This window comes from Eleutherodactylus coqui, chromosome 2 (assembly GCF_035609145.1).
Source record: "Eleutherodactylus coqui strain aEleCoq1 chromosome 2, aEleCoq1.hap1, whole genome shotgun sequence".
Taxonomy (NCBI): domain Eukaryota; kingdom Metazoa; phylum Chordata; class Amphibia; order Anura; family Eleutherodactylidae; genus Eleutherodactylus; species Eleutherodactylus coqui.
The window spans coordinates 242,152,105-242,168,689 of NC_089838.1; the positions used below are offsets into that span (position 1 = coordinate 242,152,105).

General features: G+C 43.2%; 1 protein-coding gene across 2 annotated transcripts in view; it reads right to left on the bottom strand.

The window, feature by feature from the left end:
* Positions 1-1,218: 1,218 nt before the first annotated feature.
* ELL3 (elongation factor for RNA polymerase II 3) overlaps positions 1,219-16,585 on the bottom strand; it is an 84,234-nt gene continuing 68,867 nt past the window's right edge. For both annotated transcript variants that reach the window (XM_066592723.1, XM_066592722.1), the window contains 4 exons: positions 11,228-11,282; positions 5,087-5,258; positions 4,081-4,125; positions 1,219-2,215 (listed from right to left, as the gene is read on the bottom strand). In XM_066592723.1, coding sequence (XP_066448820.1) covers positions 2,108-2,215; positions 4,081-4,125; positions 5,087-5,258; positions 11,228-11,282 — 380 coding nt within the window. In that variant the 3' untranslated portion in view covers positions 1,219-2,107. The remainder of the gene's footprint in view (positions 2,216-4,080; positions 4,126-5,086; positions 5,259-11,227; positions 11,283-16,585) is intronic.

The window sequence follows — 16,585 nt, forward strand, 5'->3', positions numbered from 1 at the left end:
CACAGGAACAGGCATTGCGGAGTGGGTCAAGGATCGTGCCCACCCGCCTCCATTCACAGTATATGGGCAGTTCATACATGAACGATTACTTGTTTAGTTTAATGCCTGCAAGAAATCCTGTGACAGCATCTCCTTCATAATCCTACATTAGTACATGTATATGCACACTGATGGTGTAGTCCCCCCTAAACCTAGAGGACAATGGCTTTGGTTTTTCATATCATAACCTCCTTATGCTCTCATTTTTAATAGGCCAATAATGGTGTTGAGTTAACTTTTTTGAAAAGTTCAGCCAGTCTTGGCGTATTTTAGCTGGATTTGGTCCGGACCAAACCAGAACTCTGCCAAGACACTTAAAACTGGTACATGCACTAAGAGCCATAAGACCTTGTCCTTCATAAATGTGGCTCAGTGGTTAGCACTATTTCCTTGCAAGTGCTGGGGTCCTAGCCTAAATTCACATCCAGACAAGGATATCACCTGCTTGGTCAGAATTGAACCTAGGACCCCAGCAACCTAAGGTATCAGTCCTAACCACTGAGCCACCATGCTGTTTCTGCCACAGTCGTCTTTGGATAAGAAGACACGCAAAATTCAGACTCCATGCTGTCCTTTGGTCAGATTTGAACAGAACTAGTCCTTAAAGGGGTTGTCTCGCGAAAGCAAGTGGGGTTATACACTTCTGTATGGCCATATTAATGCACTTTGTAATATACATTGTGCATTAAATATGAGCCATACAGAAGTTATTCACTTACCTGCTTCGTTGCTAGCGTCCCCGTCTCCATGGCTCCGTCTAATTTCAGCGTCTAATCGCCCGATTAGACGCACTTGCGCAGAAGGGTCTTCTGCCTGGTGTTCGGTCCGGCACGAGCGGCGTTTTGGCTCCACCCCTTCTACGCATCATTGCGTAGCTCCGCCCCATCACGTGTGCCAATTCGCGATGACGCGGAGAAGGGGCGGAGCCAGAACGCCGCTCGTGCCAAACAGAAGGCAGAAGACCCTTCTGCGCAAGCGCGTCTAATCGGGAGATTAGATGCTGAAATTAGACGGAGCCATGGAGACGGGGACGCCAGCAACGGAGCAGGTAAGTGAATAACTTCTGTATGGCTCATATTTAATGCACGATGTATATTACAAAGTGCATTAATATGGCCATACAGAAGTGTATAACCCCACTTGCTTTCGTGAGACAACCCCTTTAAATGCAAACTCTAATTTTAATGTAAAATGTCTTTATTTCAACAATGTATACAGAAACGAGTAAAATCACAAGACGTTAATTATAGATCCCAGGTCCGTGTAAAGAACAATGATTCCACAAGATGTTCTAGCTCAAAATAGAATTGTGCTAAATAAAGGCCTATTCCGAGAATCAGAGGCCTGTTTGGTGAAATTGTCTCCTGTTTGGCAGGTAACATGTCATGTTAGTAGGTTCTCTTAAGGGGTCAGGCATTGACTTTCAGCCATGTCTAGATGGTCCTATAGTAGGCCCCCCCCATACTTCTCTCTGAGCACTGCCATAACAATTCCTTACATTTTTTTTTTTTTTTCTCTCGCCAAAAACTTTTTTCCCCAGACTGAGCAGAATAGTTAAACACCAATTTGCCTAAACCTGTATTTTCAATTAAAAACAAAAAAATGACAAAAATGCAAGTTTGCTTTGGTCTACAAAGGCTATGGCCTTCAAGTGCTAACAATGTCCATCCAGGCGCCATAGTAGATTCTTTGAGTTACAAGATTGGGCATTTTATATACTGCTCAAGTCTCCCCCATAGATCTTACACTGCACAGCAGTATATGATTTTTCTACATCTTTTATAGATCCAAAATTGCTTCATTCTGCCTTACACTTGATCTTTGCAGGTCACCATAAAAGCTGGAACATCTCATTTGTACATTATATAACCTTTGTGGCCTCCTTAAGGCAGTAGCTGACACATTTGTGAGGTGTCAGTGTTTTGTAGTAATGTGTATAGTAGTTTGATGGCACGGTTTTCACTTGGTTTGCTGAGAAGTCTTTTCTTCTATTGGTTGGTCCCATTATGCTGATGGACAGCTGGTAGTTCTGTGGTATGGATGAAGTGTCTCTTGGAAACAAGTTTGGCTAAGTTGGAGTATTCTTCTCATATTCCAGAATCAGGTGTTTAATGTGAGAGAGCTTGTGGTGCAAGTATTCACAATGCATCTTCTCTTGCCTGTAGCCAGGATATGTCTGAGTGAAGAAAGACACATACATCAGCCTTATAAGACATTTACTTCTGATTTTAAAAGACCAAATGGTATATGTACATCCAAAGTGTAAAAGGCTTATCCAGTTATATGTAAACTGAAGTTCTTCAGGGCTCCCCAGAATATATAACTGCTGTATATGTTACACCCGGACCCGAATCCCATACCCTTGGCTGACTTCAAATTGTAGTTGGATAAAATGGTAAATGCACTGGAAAAACAAGGCACATAAAGCAAATATTAGGGGGCTTTTACATGTCTGACGTGCAGATCTGCAGCAGGTATCATGCATTCCATTTGATTTCAATTGAAAGGATGAAATCCACTGTAGATCTGCAACAAATCGGTGATGTGTGAAACGCATCCTTAAAGGGTTTTCCCACTGATACACATCTATAATCTAACTGATCGCTGGAGCAGCTGTGATGAGGACTTTGAATGGAGCAGCATGCAAACTATGGGAGTGTCGCTGTATTTACACAGGTGGCGTTCCCATGTGAGTTCCTTCCAACTGTGATATGGACAGCATTTGCACAGGAAAATAACTTTCATTTGAATGGGTTCCAGAGTGGTTTTTGTGGTGTTGTCCCAGCCCCCCACTAGGGGTTGTTGGAATCGAATGACATCTCTGTGTGATTGTAACATTGATATAAGACTACAGTATTGGAGCAAAAGGATAATTTATTGCATAAAACTGACCCCTTGGAAGGGAGGTTCTAATACCCTCTTGTACCGCCTCTAGCTTGGATGTAAGCTGTGATAGACTGACATGGAGGCATACAGGTTCCATATGGTGTCCTGCAGCATATTGGTCCATTTGCTGTAACAGTCTTTAGATCCATCATCATTGGGCATCCCATACATGGTCTAGTGGTGAGAAATCTGGCAACAAGGTAGGTCACAGCAGCGTGGCAATATTGTGGAAGTATTCCTGTGACACACCAAGCATTATCCTGCTGGAAAATGCCTCTTGGAAGCTGCCATGAGAGGAACACATGTGGCTGCAGGATGTCCTGAACATATCGCTGAGCTGTCATTGTCCCTGGTACCATTACTAGGGGGGACCGACTGTTGTATGCGATGCCCCCGGACCATCACATCAGCAGGGGGCAGTGTGCTGCTTCACAGCAAAGGCAGGATTGAGGTACTCACCCCTACCTCCAGACGCTAACATTGTCAGTGGCCAAACTCACCCTGGACTTATCGCTGAAGACAATCCAATTCCATTGTGTAGCAGTCCAGTTTCCTTATTCACGACACCACTGCATACAGATGACCATATGTCCTTCAGCTAAGTGTGCCTGGAAGTGGTTTCAACAGACACCGGCTGTAATGATACCATCCGTCTCTGGTGGACAACGAAACAGTTGGAGCTTCTCATTCTTGTTGGGCAATTGAATGATCCACTCTACTGGTGGTCTTTCGAGAGGGTCTTTGAGCCCATCCCACCCCTCCCATTGCAAATACTGGCAAGGGGATGGAGAGGAGGTGGGAGCTCAGTGCTTCCTCCCGCTGCAGAGAGGGACACCATATATCGGCTGGGCGTGAAAACCCAGCTGATATACGGTGGTCTGAATGCACCCTAAGGCTGTATTAGTCATCTGAATCAGCCCTTAGGGGAACCAGCTGAGTGCTGCTCCATTCAAATCTATCTTAAGTGGGACATGGCTCCACCGAGACAAGTAGCATATATTGAACAGAAACTACTGGTTCTAGTACAAAAACTTCAGTACCAAGGTGGCACAGGAAAGATGCCAACTGTTGACTGACTGCGCTGGGCACTGCCTAAACCTTCCGTGCACTAGTTTTCATGAATGTGTGGCTGACTGCAAAGGAAAGTATAGTCACCTTCTTGAACTTCTTATATTCTGACAGGATTTTCTTTTCAACCATCTAAAACAGAAAAGGACATTTCAGAGCGGTCTTCTATGAACAGACATACACATCAAATGGGATGCATATCACTCATCTGATCTAACAAAGAGAAAAATTGTATGCTGACATTTCATTGAAATGTAAAACTTTTCACCATCCTTTTATCAAGTAATTGAGGGAAGACCTTATATCATTAATCTAATGCTACTAGAATCTATCAACACTGCCAACAGATACAACCCCTCAAGCCCCCCAACACATGAGAAAAGATGTTGCTAACAATTCTTGTGTATGGTGGTTTTTTCTGCTGTTGGAGAAAATGAGGCTTGTTGAATTTCAGCACCTGAACCTTTTGTTCTCCGTTGCCCCTGCCACAGCTATCTCCCCTCTCACCACCAACTAGGTGTGCGCATACACTTTACCTACCTATAAAGCAATACAAGTAACACTTCTGTGTGATATTAGATTCCTGTCTCTTGTGGCTGTAAGGCTGCATTCCCACGAACATATATCGGCTCGGTTTTCATGCTGAGCTGATATACGTCGTCCTCGTGTGCAGGTGGGGGGATGGATGGATGGATGGATGGATGGAAGAGCCAGCAGCAGGAACTGAGCTTCCGCCCCTCTGCACTATTTGCAATGAAAGGAGGTGGGATCAGGGCGGGGCTAAGTCCCAAGAATTAGCCCTGCCCCCATTCCACCTCTCCCCATTGCAAATAGTGCAGAGGGGCGGAGAGGACGCAGAGAGGGTACGGGAGCTCAGTTCCTGCTCCTGGCTCTTCCATCAGACCAGTATGCAGTGCCTTAGACTACCAATGCAGTGCGCTTCAGGTAGTCAGAGAGGTGGTGCAGCCATCTAGGTTTTTCTAGCAGTGGGAGATTGTTTTAATGTTTTTTGTTATGATAGCAATGGATAATAAAAAATGCAGCTGTACTAATGTGAGCATGTTACAGGATCTATACGGTATTACATTCCTACCTTGTGCTCTACTGTTCCTTGCTGATACTTCTTCATTTTCGAGCCAAGATGCATGAACCTCTCCAGCACTTTAGCAATCTTAGCATGCAGCTCTAGATATTCAGTGTAATCAGAGGCAAAGTCGTCTTCATACGATTTTCGCTGATCTTGAGATGTAATTGTAGTGTACTTACTGCACATGACAAAAGACAAGACATTGTCTATTAATATATTTACTAATTAATCTTTCCATTTTAATTAGTTGATTTTATTCTGTTGTATGAACAATCGATTGCTCATGTTTTTCTATACAGATTGCAGATGGAAGGGGATGTTCTTAGGTTACCCTAACCAGCCACTAGGTGGCAACATGGTCCTGAAAGTCTGTGACACTAGCAGAATATACTGGGGGCGGTCCTGTCAATCAGCACTTTGGTTATAGGTGTAGGAAGCAGTACCCAATTATATGATATCACATATACACTAAAATAAGACTTTCTAAAACTTCAAGCCTGCAGCTGTATTTGTTTTAACTGAGCTGTTCTTGCACCCAGCCTAGAAATGAGGTGGCTAAGCATTCTATGAAATGAGACACCAATAAAAGCATGCAAAAATGCACACATTTAAGTCTAGAATACAAATGCAATTTTCAGAGCTATACATGTACTGCCTCAATTCACACAAGTTTGGACAATCATTTCTGCCATAATTAAACTACAGGCAGCGCTGTGTGTTATTTGTGGCAGAAAATCTAGTGTGACTCCATAATTACTGCATAAGACACTGAAGCTGGCTATAGGCATTTTGATCACCACACCTTGATCCCACAAGCGTTCCTATGTGTTATGCAATCAAATCGCTTGTCACAAAAGGCACATGCATGAAATATACTTGCTGCAAAACAAACCATTTCCCCAATATAAAGTTGCAAGAAAGATCAAGTGAACCTTTTGAAATGACCTCCATTTCTGCATTGGTTAGTGCGGTCTCACAATTGCTTCGGAACCTCCGAACGGAGATTCCATCATAGAAGCGGCTGTAAGTACCAGAAGGAAAAGCGCTGTACGCAGCGCTTTTTCTTCCATCCAAAAGCAGGCCAGTTGGCAGAAAGCAAGCGGATTCCATTATAGTCAATGGGGCCCACCCGGCACTGCTCGGTTTCGTCCAATCACGGTGATTCTGCTTTCATGCTCCTCGAATGTGGCAAAAAAGCAGAATCCCCAACACAAATGTGAAAAAAACCCTAACTACTAAAATGTGGTCTGATTGTTATCAATCACAGACAAACACAAGCTAATACAGATAACAATTGTACCATTAGTGTCCTTTATTGAGCCTACTGAGTAAACGTGGCAGGGAGAAAAAGTAAGTGAACCCTTGAATTTAATAACCTGCAGATTCTCCTTTAGCAACACCTTCACCAAGCATTTCATGTTGCTGCAAATAAGATTTGCACAATGTCGATGAGGATTTTTGACCATTCCTCCCTACAAATGTGTTTTAGTTCATTACCATTTCTGGGATGCCTTCCATGCACAGCCCAGCAACGTGTTTCGCTGAGGCCTATGATTGGCTGCAGCTGTCTACAACGTTGCGCAAACAGACTAACTGTAGAATGTGTGAGTGCGAAGTGGGTGAATATATGATCTTTATTCTTACCGATTGCCTACTGGTTTCCAAAAAAAAGAAAAACGTGAAATCTCCCTTTAAGGTCAGGACTCTAGACCATTCCAAAACAAATTTTCAACCAAAGGGTTTACTTTTTTTTTTTGCAACAGTATGTTGTATCGTGAAACATACTAGCTACTAGTAATATAATCCGTTTCACCTATACTAAAATGTAGTTATTATGTCAGAGTACAACTACTTTATCAAGTACAAAGATTATATCAAACTGTGACAGTAAAAGTGGCAGCAGAAACACATTTGAAAGATAAATTAGCTAGAACTCGTTCACACAGGGTTTGTTTCTAGCTGTGGTTTTTAATTAGTTTGGTTATTACTGAGCTCAATGGGTATAAAAAGACCACACAGGATTGGAAGTAGTTGTCTGACAAGGTCAACCATAATTACAGTTGCATGGGGCTGCTTTTTTAACACTAGAGACCATTATGCAGAATCTTTCCACATGGCAGTCAATGTTAGGACAGATTGTACAAGAATCATTGATTCCTCCTCAAAAATAGCATTCTAGCCCCGAAATGAGCCTCTACCCTGAAGACAAAAATTATGACAACTTCAAAAATGGCCAAATTTAAAGCAAAATTGACAACGAGGCCATAGAATGCGTGCAAGACTTCATCTTCCTTGGTTCGAAAAGTGACTAGGCTGGAGCATCTATGCCAGAAATAAAACCTTGGGCCGAAGCGCAATGCTAAACATGGACAAAATCTGGAAAAGTAGGGATATTGGAATAGCAACTAAACGCAGGACAGTGCAAACCATCGTTCTCCCCATAGCCATGTATGGATGTGAAAGCTGGACTGCGACAAAAACTGATAGGAGGATTTGCTGTGGTGCTGGTGACAGTTGCTGTGTATACCCCGGACGGCGAGAGTAACAAACAGAGAATCGTATAAGACCTGGTAAATCACTGGAGGGTAAGGTGACACGGGTTTTGGCCATGTAATCCGAGCAGAAACGCTAGAAATATCTATAATGCTTGAACAGATCAGTGGCAAAAGAAAACCAGGCCGTCTGGCTGATACTGTCAGAGCTGATACTGGCATGGATATCACACAGCTGAAAGAAGCAGCGCCTTTAGGGTCGCCGAGGGTCGTGAATGTTTAAACGGCTAACAACAAGCCCCATATTCATACTAAAGTCTGTGTTGTAGTTCTACAGAGAACTATGAGACATATTAAAAGCATGACTTAAATGGAAGACCAAACCTACTTGTCTTCTACTGCTGGTCTTTGTGATACATGACAGTGCTGCATCTATATGGCTTTTTAGTATGGAAGGAGTTAATATTCTGTAACTGTATCTTGTGCCAAGAGACTTATCTCCTTATACATACTGTACCTAACCTTGAAAATTACTTCTGTCATCAGCCAAGGGGGTCTCTTAGCAAGGTTAAGAAACACAATCAGCAGGGGACAACATGCGCACTGAATGGAGTCTTTTATCACCTCATTTTTACAAACCATGTGGATAGTTTAATTTCCAGCACTGTATCCACAAAAAAATTACAAATATTGAATATTTATGGATTATAATATCATGTGGATTTGGGGAAATTTACATTGCACAAGTCTACTAGGAATTTTCATTCATTTTTCACTCATTCAATTTTACATTCACTTACTATAGATTTTCCAACCATGCCTGCTGGAAGTTTGTTTCAATTATCTACTACTCCTACAGTAAAATAATACTTTCGGACATTGCTTCTGATGTGCCCCCCCCCCCTCCTTATCACAAATTTTCCCTTTGTGCATCCTACAAGGAGAATCAGTAAAAATAGCTACAAAGTGCTACCACACCGCCTTTTCTAAATAAACTTTTTTGCATGATTACAAACCTATGTTGGAAATGCCATGGGGGAATGGGGACCATTGGGGATTATGCTACACAGCCTCTGAAAGAGGCAAGAGAGAACTGAGCTTGTGCAAGCTCATGACAGAGACTAGCTGATCAGTACTGAGAATGCCCGGAGACAGAAACACGAATGTAGGAAAGCCTGCAAACCAAGTATGAGGCTTTCTAAATGCAAGCGAAGGCAAACTCTATGCAAAGGAAGGAAAAAAAGATAAAGTGTCTAATTTTTATCTGCTAGGACTAAAGGCTCATTTACACATTATCACTAAAAATTTGTGCAAATGACCAAAAATGAGCGATAATCATTACATGTAATCCCAGGCATCGTGCAGTTTTCGCTTGAACAATGATTTTAAGGTGAACTTAAAATCCATCATTCAGCTAGCGAGAGATAAGGTATCTCTCAATAGACTGCACGCTGTTAACTCCACGTGAGCCAGAAGATAACATTGTAATCTGCCGGCAGCCGCGAATAGAACAATGCAGCTGTTTGCACAGCTGGGCATGTCATTAATCACATGCTGGGATCTGTAAACAGCACATGAAGGCCCTTTTGCATGCAAATTAAGATGATAATGAGTTAATGGCCATTAATATTTTATGCAAATAGATAGCAAAATCTTTCAGTCATTTGAAAGATTATCTTTGCATATAAATGGTAATTTTTCAATAGCCTTTGATCTATGTACTTATTACTTGTTTCAGATAGTATATTTTGGATTGCTTATATATATATATATATATATATATATATATATATTAGTACATAATATTAGTACTGCCTATAGGCATACTTGTTTGGAAGACTCCCGGACATGTTGGTTTTGTATAGTCTCTTTTCAGCCCTCTGTACTAAAAGTTTTCACTAAAGTTAAGACAACTTATCTCTTATGTATTTTGATATGTCTATTGATAAAATGAAAAATCCTTTACTAAGTAGTTTAATATAAAAAAGTCACATATTCAATAAGTGTATGGATTCTTAAGTGGGGTTCACATGGTCGAGATCCTCGCACAAGATTTGTGTGTTGCGAGGCGCACAAATCTCACACGAATATGAACGCCATTATTTTGAATGGGATCATACACATGAGTGATTTTTTTCCCCCACATTGCACTGTAATGCGATGCAATGTGGGGGAAAAAATCGCGGCATGTCCTATCTTTGGGCATGCCCTTGCATCGCCCATTGTTTTCAATGCGAGTGTGATGCAATGCAAGGTTTACCCATTGAAAACAATGTGACACACTCTACAATCCTCTGCGATCACTACCTACCTGAAGTGATGCAAGGTGGTTTTAACACAAAAGCACCTTGCATCCACGGGAACATCGCATGTTGGCGAGCGTGATATCGGGCTGAGTTTCATGGCCCGATATTGCACTTGCTCGTTATGAAATTAGCCTGAGTACATTTTGCAGTTCGTCCAATGAACTATTCATACAGAATAATCAAAATCTAAAACACTTTATATGTTGTATATGAGCCAAAGAAACAGTTTAATTATGATCGGTCTGCATATCACAAGTGTTTTATTACCTAATTACTATAATTAATTATCACAATCGTAAATCCTTCTGGTTGATTAAAGTGTTAGATTAATGTGCAAGATCTTTATCATTTCACTTTTGTGCTTTTTTCCTTCATGCAGAAATATAGTTGTGCAGCCTTGGTCTGAACACTATTGAATGAGATTAGCTACAGCAATGCAACAATAAGGGATTGAAATGATTCAAAACAGGGAGCGCACAATGCCACATAAGGGCGCCCACCCACTGGCGATTTTTTTCCCTGCGAAATTCGCAGCATTTTTTTCTCTGCAGGGGTCTATGGGACTTGTAATGTTAAAATCGCGATCGCGCAAAATCGCAATTTACCGCGAAATCGCGATTTTGCGCGATCGCGATTTTAACATTACAAGTCCCATAGACCCCTGCAGAGAAATAAATGCTGCGAATCTCGCAGGGAAAAAAAAATCGCCAGTGGGTGGGCGCCCTTAGGCTGCATTCCCAGGAACGTATATTGGCTCGGTTTTCACGCCAAGCCGATATAAGTCGTCTTCATCTGCAGGGGGGAGGATGGAAGAGCCAGGAGCAGGAACCATTGCAATGGGGAGAGGTGGAACGGGGGCGGGGCTAATTCTCGGAACTTAACCCCACCCTGTCCCGCCTCCTTTCATTGCAAATAGTGCAGAGGGGCGGAGAGGAGGCAGAGAGGGGGCGGGAGCTCAGTTCCTGCTCCTGGCTCTTCCATCCCCCCCCCCCCTGCAGATGAGGACGACGTATATCGGCTCGGCGTGAAAACCGAGTCGATATACGTTCCTGGGAATGCAGCCCACGGCTGCGTACTCATTTGGCGGTTTTTGTGTATTTCGGAACTGCAGCCAAAAGAAAATATCACAAAAATGCGTTAATTCAATGGAAGCTGTGCCTGTAGTATCAAACTGGGCCACTGCAATGTTGACAGCGCTGTCTGCTTCCACTGTTCATACTGACAGCTGGCCCAGCAATCAGCTGATTGGCAGGGATCTAGAGCGAAAGACTCCAACAATCAACCATTGATAACCTATCATGAGGATGCGTCATCAGCAGCAAAACTCCCATAGAACCCTTTAAACGTACCTGAAATAGTCAGCAACTTCTGAGGAAGACACGGACTCCGAGAGCTCTTCTTTTTCTAGGAGTAAAAAACAAAGTTACTACATACAGAATGCGATTAGATTGATATATAGATTGATTGGAGCACCAATCTTGATTCCAGCACCGTTGGCAATCAGTCTGCCCTTCTTTTACAAATTGGAGGCCTTTAAGCAACTTAATATGAACGGTATATGAATTATAATGGCTTGAAGGTTAGAGTCAAAGTTTTGAACATGATGATGTTGAATTGTCTAATTTAGGCTTCATTCACACGAGCCTACATTGTCCGCGCTTTCACGGCCGGTCAATATACGCTGACTATCTAATGCATTGGTTTACAATGCAACAGTTGAAATGGACGTTTTCCCGCAGCGTAAAAGTTTTTACGCCAGCCAAGAAAGATAGTTTAGGAACTATCTTCTGGTAGAATACGGTGGCGGCTTCCATAGACTCCTATGGGGCCTATGGTAGCTGCCGAAGAAGGGAGGGAGTTTAGCAGACATGCTGCTAAACTCCCAACCCCTTCCCTCCTCCTCTTCGTCCCTTGCTGGAAAGGGGAAGGCAGTTTAGTACTGATCGCATGAGCAAATTTTCTTTCACACCATGTTTATTCGCCAATTCAATTGCTTAAGCGATCATATCACAGAATATTAGATGAATGGCTCTTTCACACGAGCGTAGGCGTTTTTACATTTTCTCATCCATGCCGTTTATTGGCATGAAGGGATGTTTATCCACGATCACGGGCACCGGTTTCTCGCCCATTCACATGACTGGAAGCGACGTTTTCAGCAAAGAAAATATGTTGCACCCCGTAAAACCCTCACTCTGCAAAAATCCTCTAGGTGCCTTCCAATGTCTATATAGAGGCACCTGTAAGCTTTTCGCAGGGTTGGACGCTGCTAAAATGCCTCCCCCTCCCTTTCTTTGTCCAGCTCCCATAGGTGTCTATGGGAGCCGCTGCCATATATTTGGCAAAAGATAGTTCCAGAACCATATTTTGCCCAGCGTATATTCATCAAAGAGTATTTCGGTCGCGTATGTTCCATTTTTCACGGATCAACGTTTTTACGCGCCATATAGTTGCCAATGTGAACGGATGCATTGAAAATCAATGGCTCAGATGGTAGCGTATATCGGTCGGGTGTAAAAATGTTGCAGTTTATGCGCTCGTGTGAATGAAGCCGAACTCTGACATTGTGATCTGATTGGTCAAATCATGGGCATGCGTGTCTGATGACTAGAGACGCCATGATGACGTTCTGCGATGAATACATACGTCATGAACAGTGGGCTCATGCATCCCTCATGAAGGCGGTTCTACAGGTTTTCATGAGATAGGGGCAGTAAAGAGTGAAGCCTCCAGAGAGAAAAAGTATAACGGAAAGTTTGCACCTCTTCTGTATTTTGGATGCACTTCTGGTTTGCGCTCACTAATAGTGTTGCAAAATACTAACCAAAGTGCTGCCATCTGAATGGGGCCTCATGTGTACTGCGCACACAAAATTTGCGCTCGCAATCCGCATGAGACAGAACATTGCATAACAGTGTTGCGGACTATGCCGCCCATGAATTCTGCACCAAAATGAGGTATTTACTAAAAATGCGTACACTCGTGTGACACAGACCTTAAACCAAGTTCAGGGCTGAAAAACACAGACAAGTGTCCAAACTAGGAGAGGGCAAGGACAAATACTCGGCTGCAGTATCTGTTTCTTGGATTTAGTTTTGCGGATCTGCAGCGGCATGTCTACTGCGGACACTCCACAGCACATTCCTCCCGGTGTGGCCTATGGTTGATATTACACAAGCGCCGTTAACACTCATGTAATAGCGCTAATTGTCGGGTTGCACCTGCCCAACCCAGCAATTGTTGGAAAACTGCGGGCGCTAGCGGCTACCGCTACCGCGCGTGTAGTAGCAGCCTGAGGGCTCTTTCACATGGCTGTATGTGTTTTTACGTTTTCTTGGCCTCGCTGTAAAATTGTATGAACAGCCATTTTTCTGCGTTCACAGCTAGAGTTTTCTCACCCATTCACATGACCAGGAGTGACGTTTTTTAGCGAATCTTCAGGGTGCTTTCCGATGCCTATATAGAGGCACCTGTAAGCTCCCATAGGAGCCTATGGGAGCCGCCGCTATATATTGGTCAAAAGATAGTTTCAGAACTATCTTTTTGCCCAGCGTATATTTGTCGGCGCGTATTTCAATCGCGTATGTTCTAACGTATTTACGCGCCGTATATTCGCCCGTGTGAACTGATGCATTGGAAACCAATGCTTCAAATGGCTACGTATATCGGTCGGCTGTAAAAACGCACCAATTATGCGCTCGTGTGAAAGAGCCCTACGGCCCACGTGTTACATATGTGAGCCCTGTGTTACACACATATTTTTCATGTATGTATAATATGCAGTACAGAGAGAATACTCATGTAAATGCCTATTTGCTGTTTATGTTAAATCCTCATAGCCTATATTTATGTGTATTACACAAAAAAAAGAGGACATGCTGTGTTTTTGACTCGCATGTGTGAAAAAAGGGCAGGTGCCAGAGATCCATGGGCTTTTAGCTACACGAGTAAGATACACCCATGTGAGCCCTAAGGAGTTAATTTCTTCATCCCTAAAGTCTGATTGCTCTTGGATTAACACTGATGATGCTTTTTAGGCGCTGTGAACCAACGTGCACATCTTATTGTCCATCCATCAGATGCTATTTGCTCTGCAGCTAGGCTGGGTACAGGTGTGCAGCCCCAGTCCAGGACTTTACCTGCACCCACAATAGCGCAGCTCACCGCAAGATACAATAGCCAGCTGGAATACATCAACAATCATTGCAGGTTCCATCTCGCCATTGTAAACTGTAACCACACTGGCTGAACGGGGTGGATGTAATGCTGCTGTTTGTTTGCCTGGAGCAAGCATAGTATATGAATAATCTGTATTTATCCGTCCATCACAGAACTCTTACATTTTTCTGATACATGGTTTTTAATTGTGACTCTGAGGATGCGGTTTTATCTCTGAGCAAACAAGCAGAGAATACAGGAGACAGATGTCCGCGCTACTGTAGAGGGTCATGGGAGTATAAATCATCCACCTGTCCATATATGCATATATACATCAATTGCCAATTAGAAGCATTAAGACACATTGCTGCTCTGTTTATTGCTGTACCTTCTTATGGCACCCCAGTTCTTTTACGATTAGCTCTCAGAATGTCCGTCTACAGTGCTGGTGAGAAAAAGTCATTTCTAGCCATTACTGACTGGCTTATGAGAAAGTGTTCAGCTTGCTCCCCTTTAAAAAGCCACTCCGGTGATTTTTTTTATTAAATTCGTGGTGTAACTAGTGTATTTAATTTAGCTGTTATTACCTTGGCTAGTTGTTCCTTTCTATCTGAAACCCCTGGAGTCCGTCTCCTCAGGTGGTCATGTGATCTCAGTTCTGACCACCTGAGATTTAGGCTGCCTGCACACGGGCGGATTTTTGCTGTGGAATCTGGAGCCGGCGTCCACCTCTGGATTCCGCAGCAATAACCCTCCACTGCATGCTATGGAAATATGATTCTTTATGCACAAGTCGAAACCAAATACGGTTTCAGCTCGCGGATGAAAAATCGCAGCATGCACCATTTTCCTGTGGTTCTCGCAAGGATGGCTTACATTGAAGTCAATGGAAGCTGTCCAACCCGTTGCCCATCCGCAATTGACATAAAGACAAGCCGCGGATTCCGCGGGGCAGGCAGGCGTTGAAAAAAAAAACCTGTACTGTGCATGTCCGACGGTGAGCTGTGCGGACCATCCACAGTACAGAAAAGTAGAAGATAATACAGGAACGGCTGGGCACAGGGTCAGATTGCGCTGCGGGCTCCCACGTTGCGGAATCCGACCTGCCCGTGTGCATGTGGTCTTACTTGGGTTTATGTACTTAGGTTTGAATTAATCACAGCATAATTCCACTCTGTGATGGACACTACCACACAAGCTCTTTACACAGAAACCCCTATCACAGTTAGGCCTCCTTCACACGACTGTATGCATTTTTAAGTTCGCATATATACGCATAAATGACTTTTTGACACAATCGAGTCCCGATCTTGATTAGCGTTTATAAAGCCATTCACACAATACGAGCAACAGGTTTAAGGGCGCCCACCCACTGGCGATTTTTTTCCCTGCGAAATTCGCAGCATTTTTTTCTCTGCAGGGGTCTATGGGACTTGTAATGTTAAAATCGCGATCGCGCAAAATCGCAATTTACCGCAAAATCGCGATTTTGCGCGATCGCAATTTTAACATTACAAGTCCCATAGACCCCTGCAGAGAAAAAAATGCTGCGAATTTCGCAGGGAAAAAAAATCGCCAGTGGGTGGGCGCCCTAAGGGTGACTACCCACTACAGTTTTTTTTTCACTGTGAAATTCGCAGCGTTTTTTTTTCTGCAGGGGTCTATGGGACTTGTAATGTTAAAATCGCGATTGCGCAAAATTGCGATTTTGCAGTAAATTGCGATTTTGCGCGATCGCGATTTTAAGATTGCAAGTCCCATAGACCCCTGGAGAAAAAAAAACGCTGCGAATTTCGCAGTGAAAACAAACTGTAGTGGGTAGTCACCCTAAGAGGGGACTAGATGTCTTTTTAGAGCGCTTTAATATTACAGGATATAGGCATTTAATAAGCAGTGGGGTTGTTGATCTGGGTCTTGGAGGTAAGTAGGAACTTTCAAACATTGATCCAGGGAGTATTCTGACAGCCATTATGGAGTTGGGAAGGAAATTTTTTCCCCCCAATGGGCTAAATTGGCTTCTGCCTCATTGGGGTTTTATTTGCCTTCCTCTGGATCAACAACGGGCTGAAGTAGATGGACATTGTCTTCTTTCAGCTTAACATACTACGTTACTATGATCGGTTGAAATCCTCGGATTGGTATTAAAATGCCTAGTTAGGGCAAGCGGTCCTCTTTTCCCAGCATTGTACACAGGGTAACTCCCTTCCTCCCCCTTTTTTTCCAGCTGCCATAGAAGTCTATGGAAGCTTGCTGCGTATCACTGCAAAAGATAGGGCAAGACCTACCTTTTCACCAGTATTCAGTATAGGGATAGTGACAGATTAGGTGATCGCTGGCCCATAGGGAGAGTAGTGATCTGGTCACATTGGTAGACTAGGTAGAGTTAGTGTAGTATAGTTAGACTTGCCATCATCATCTGCCTTCCTGTAGGATAATCATTGACTGAAGAAGCTTCTAGTCATCATCATCATCCTCACTCGTCTCCGTGTCCCAAACAGGTTAGCGCCAGGGCCTGCTGGTCAGGAATATTATGCATACCCCTCCTCCCC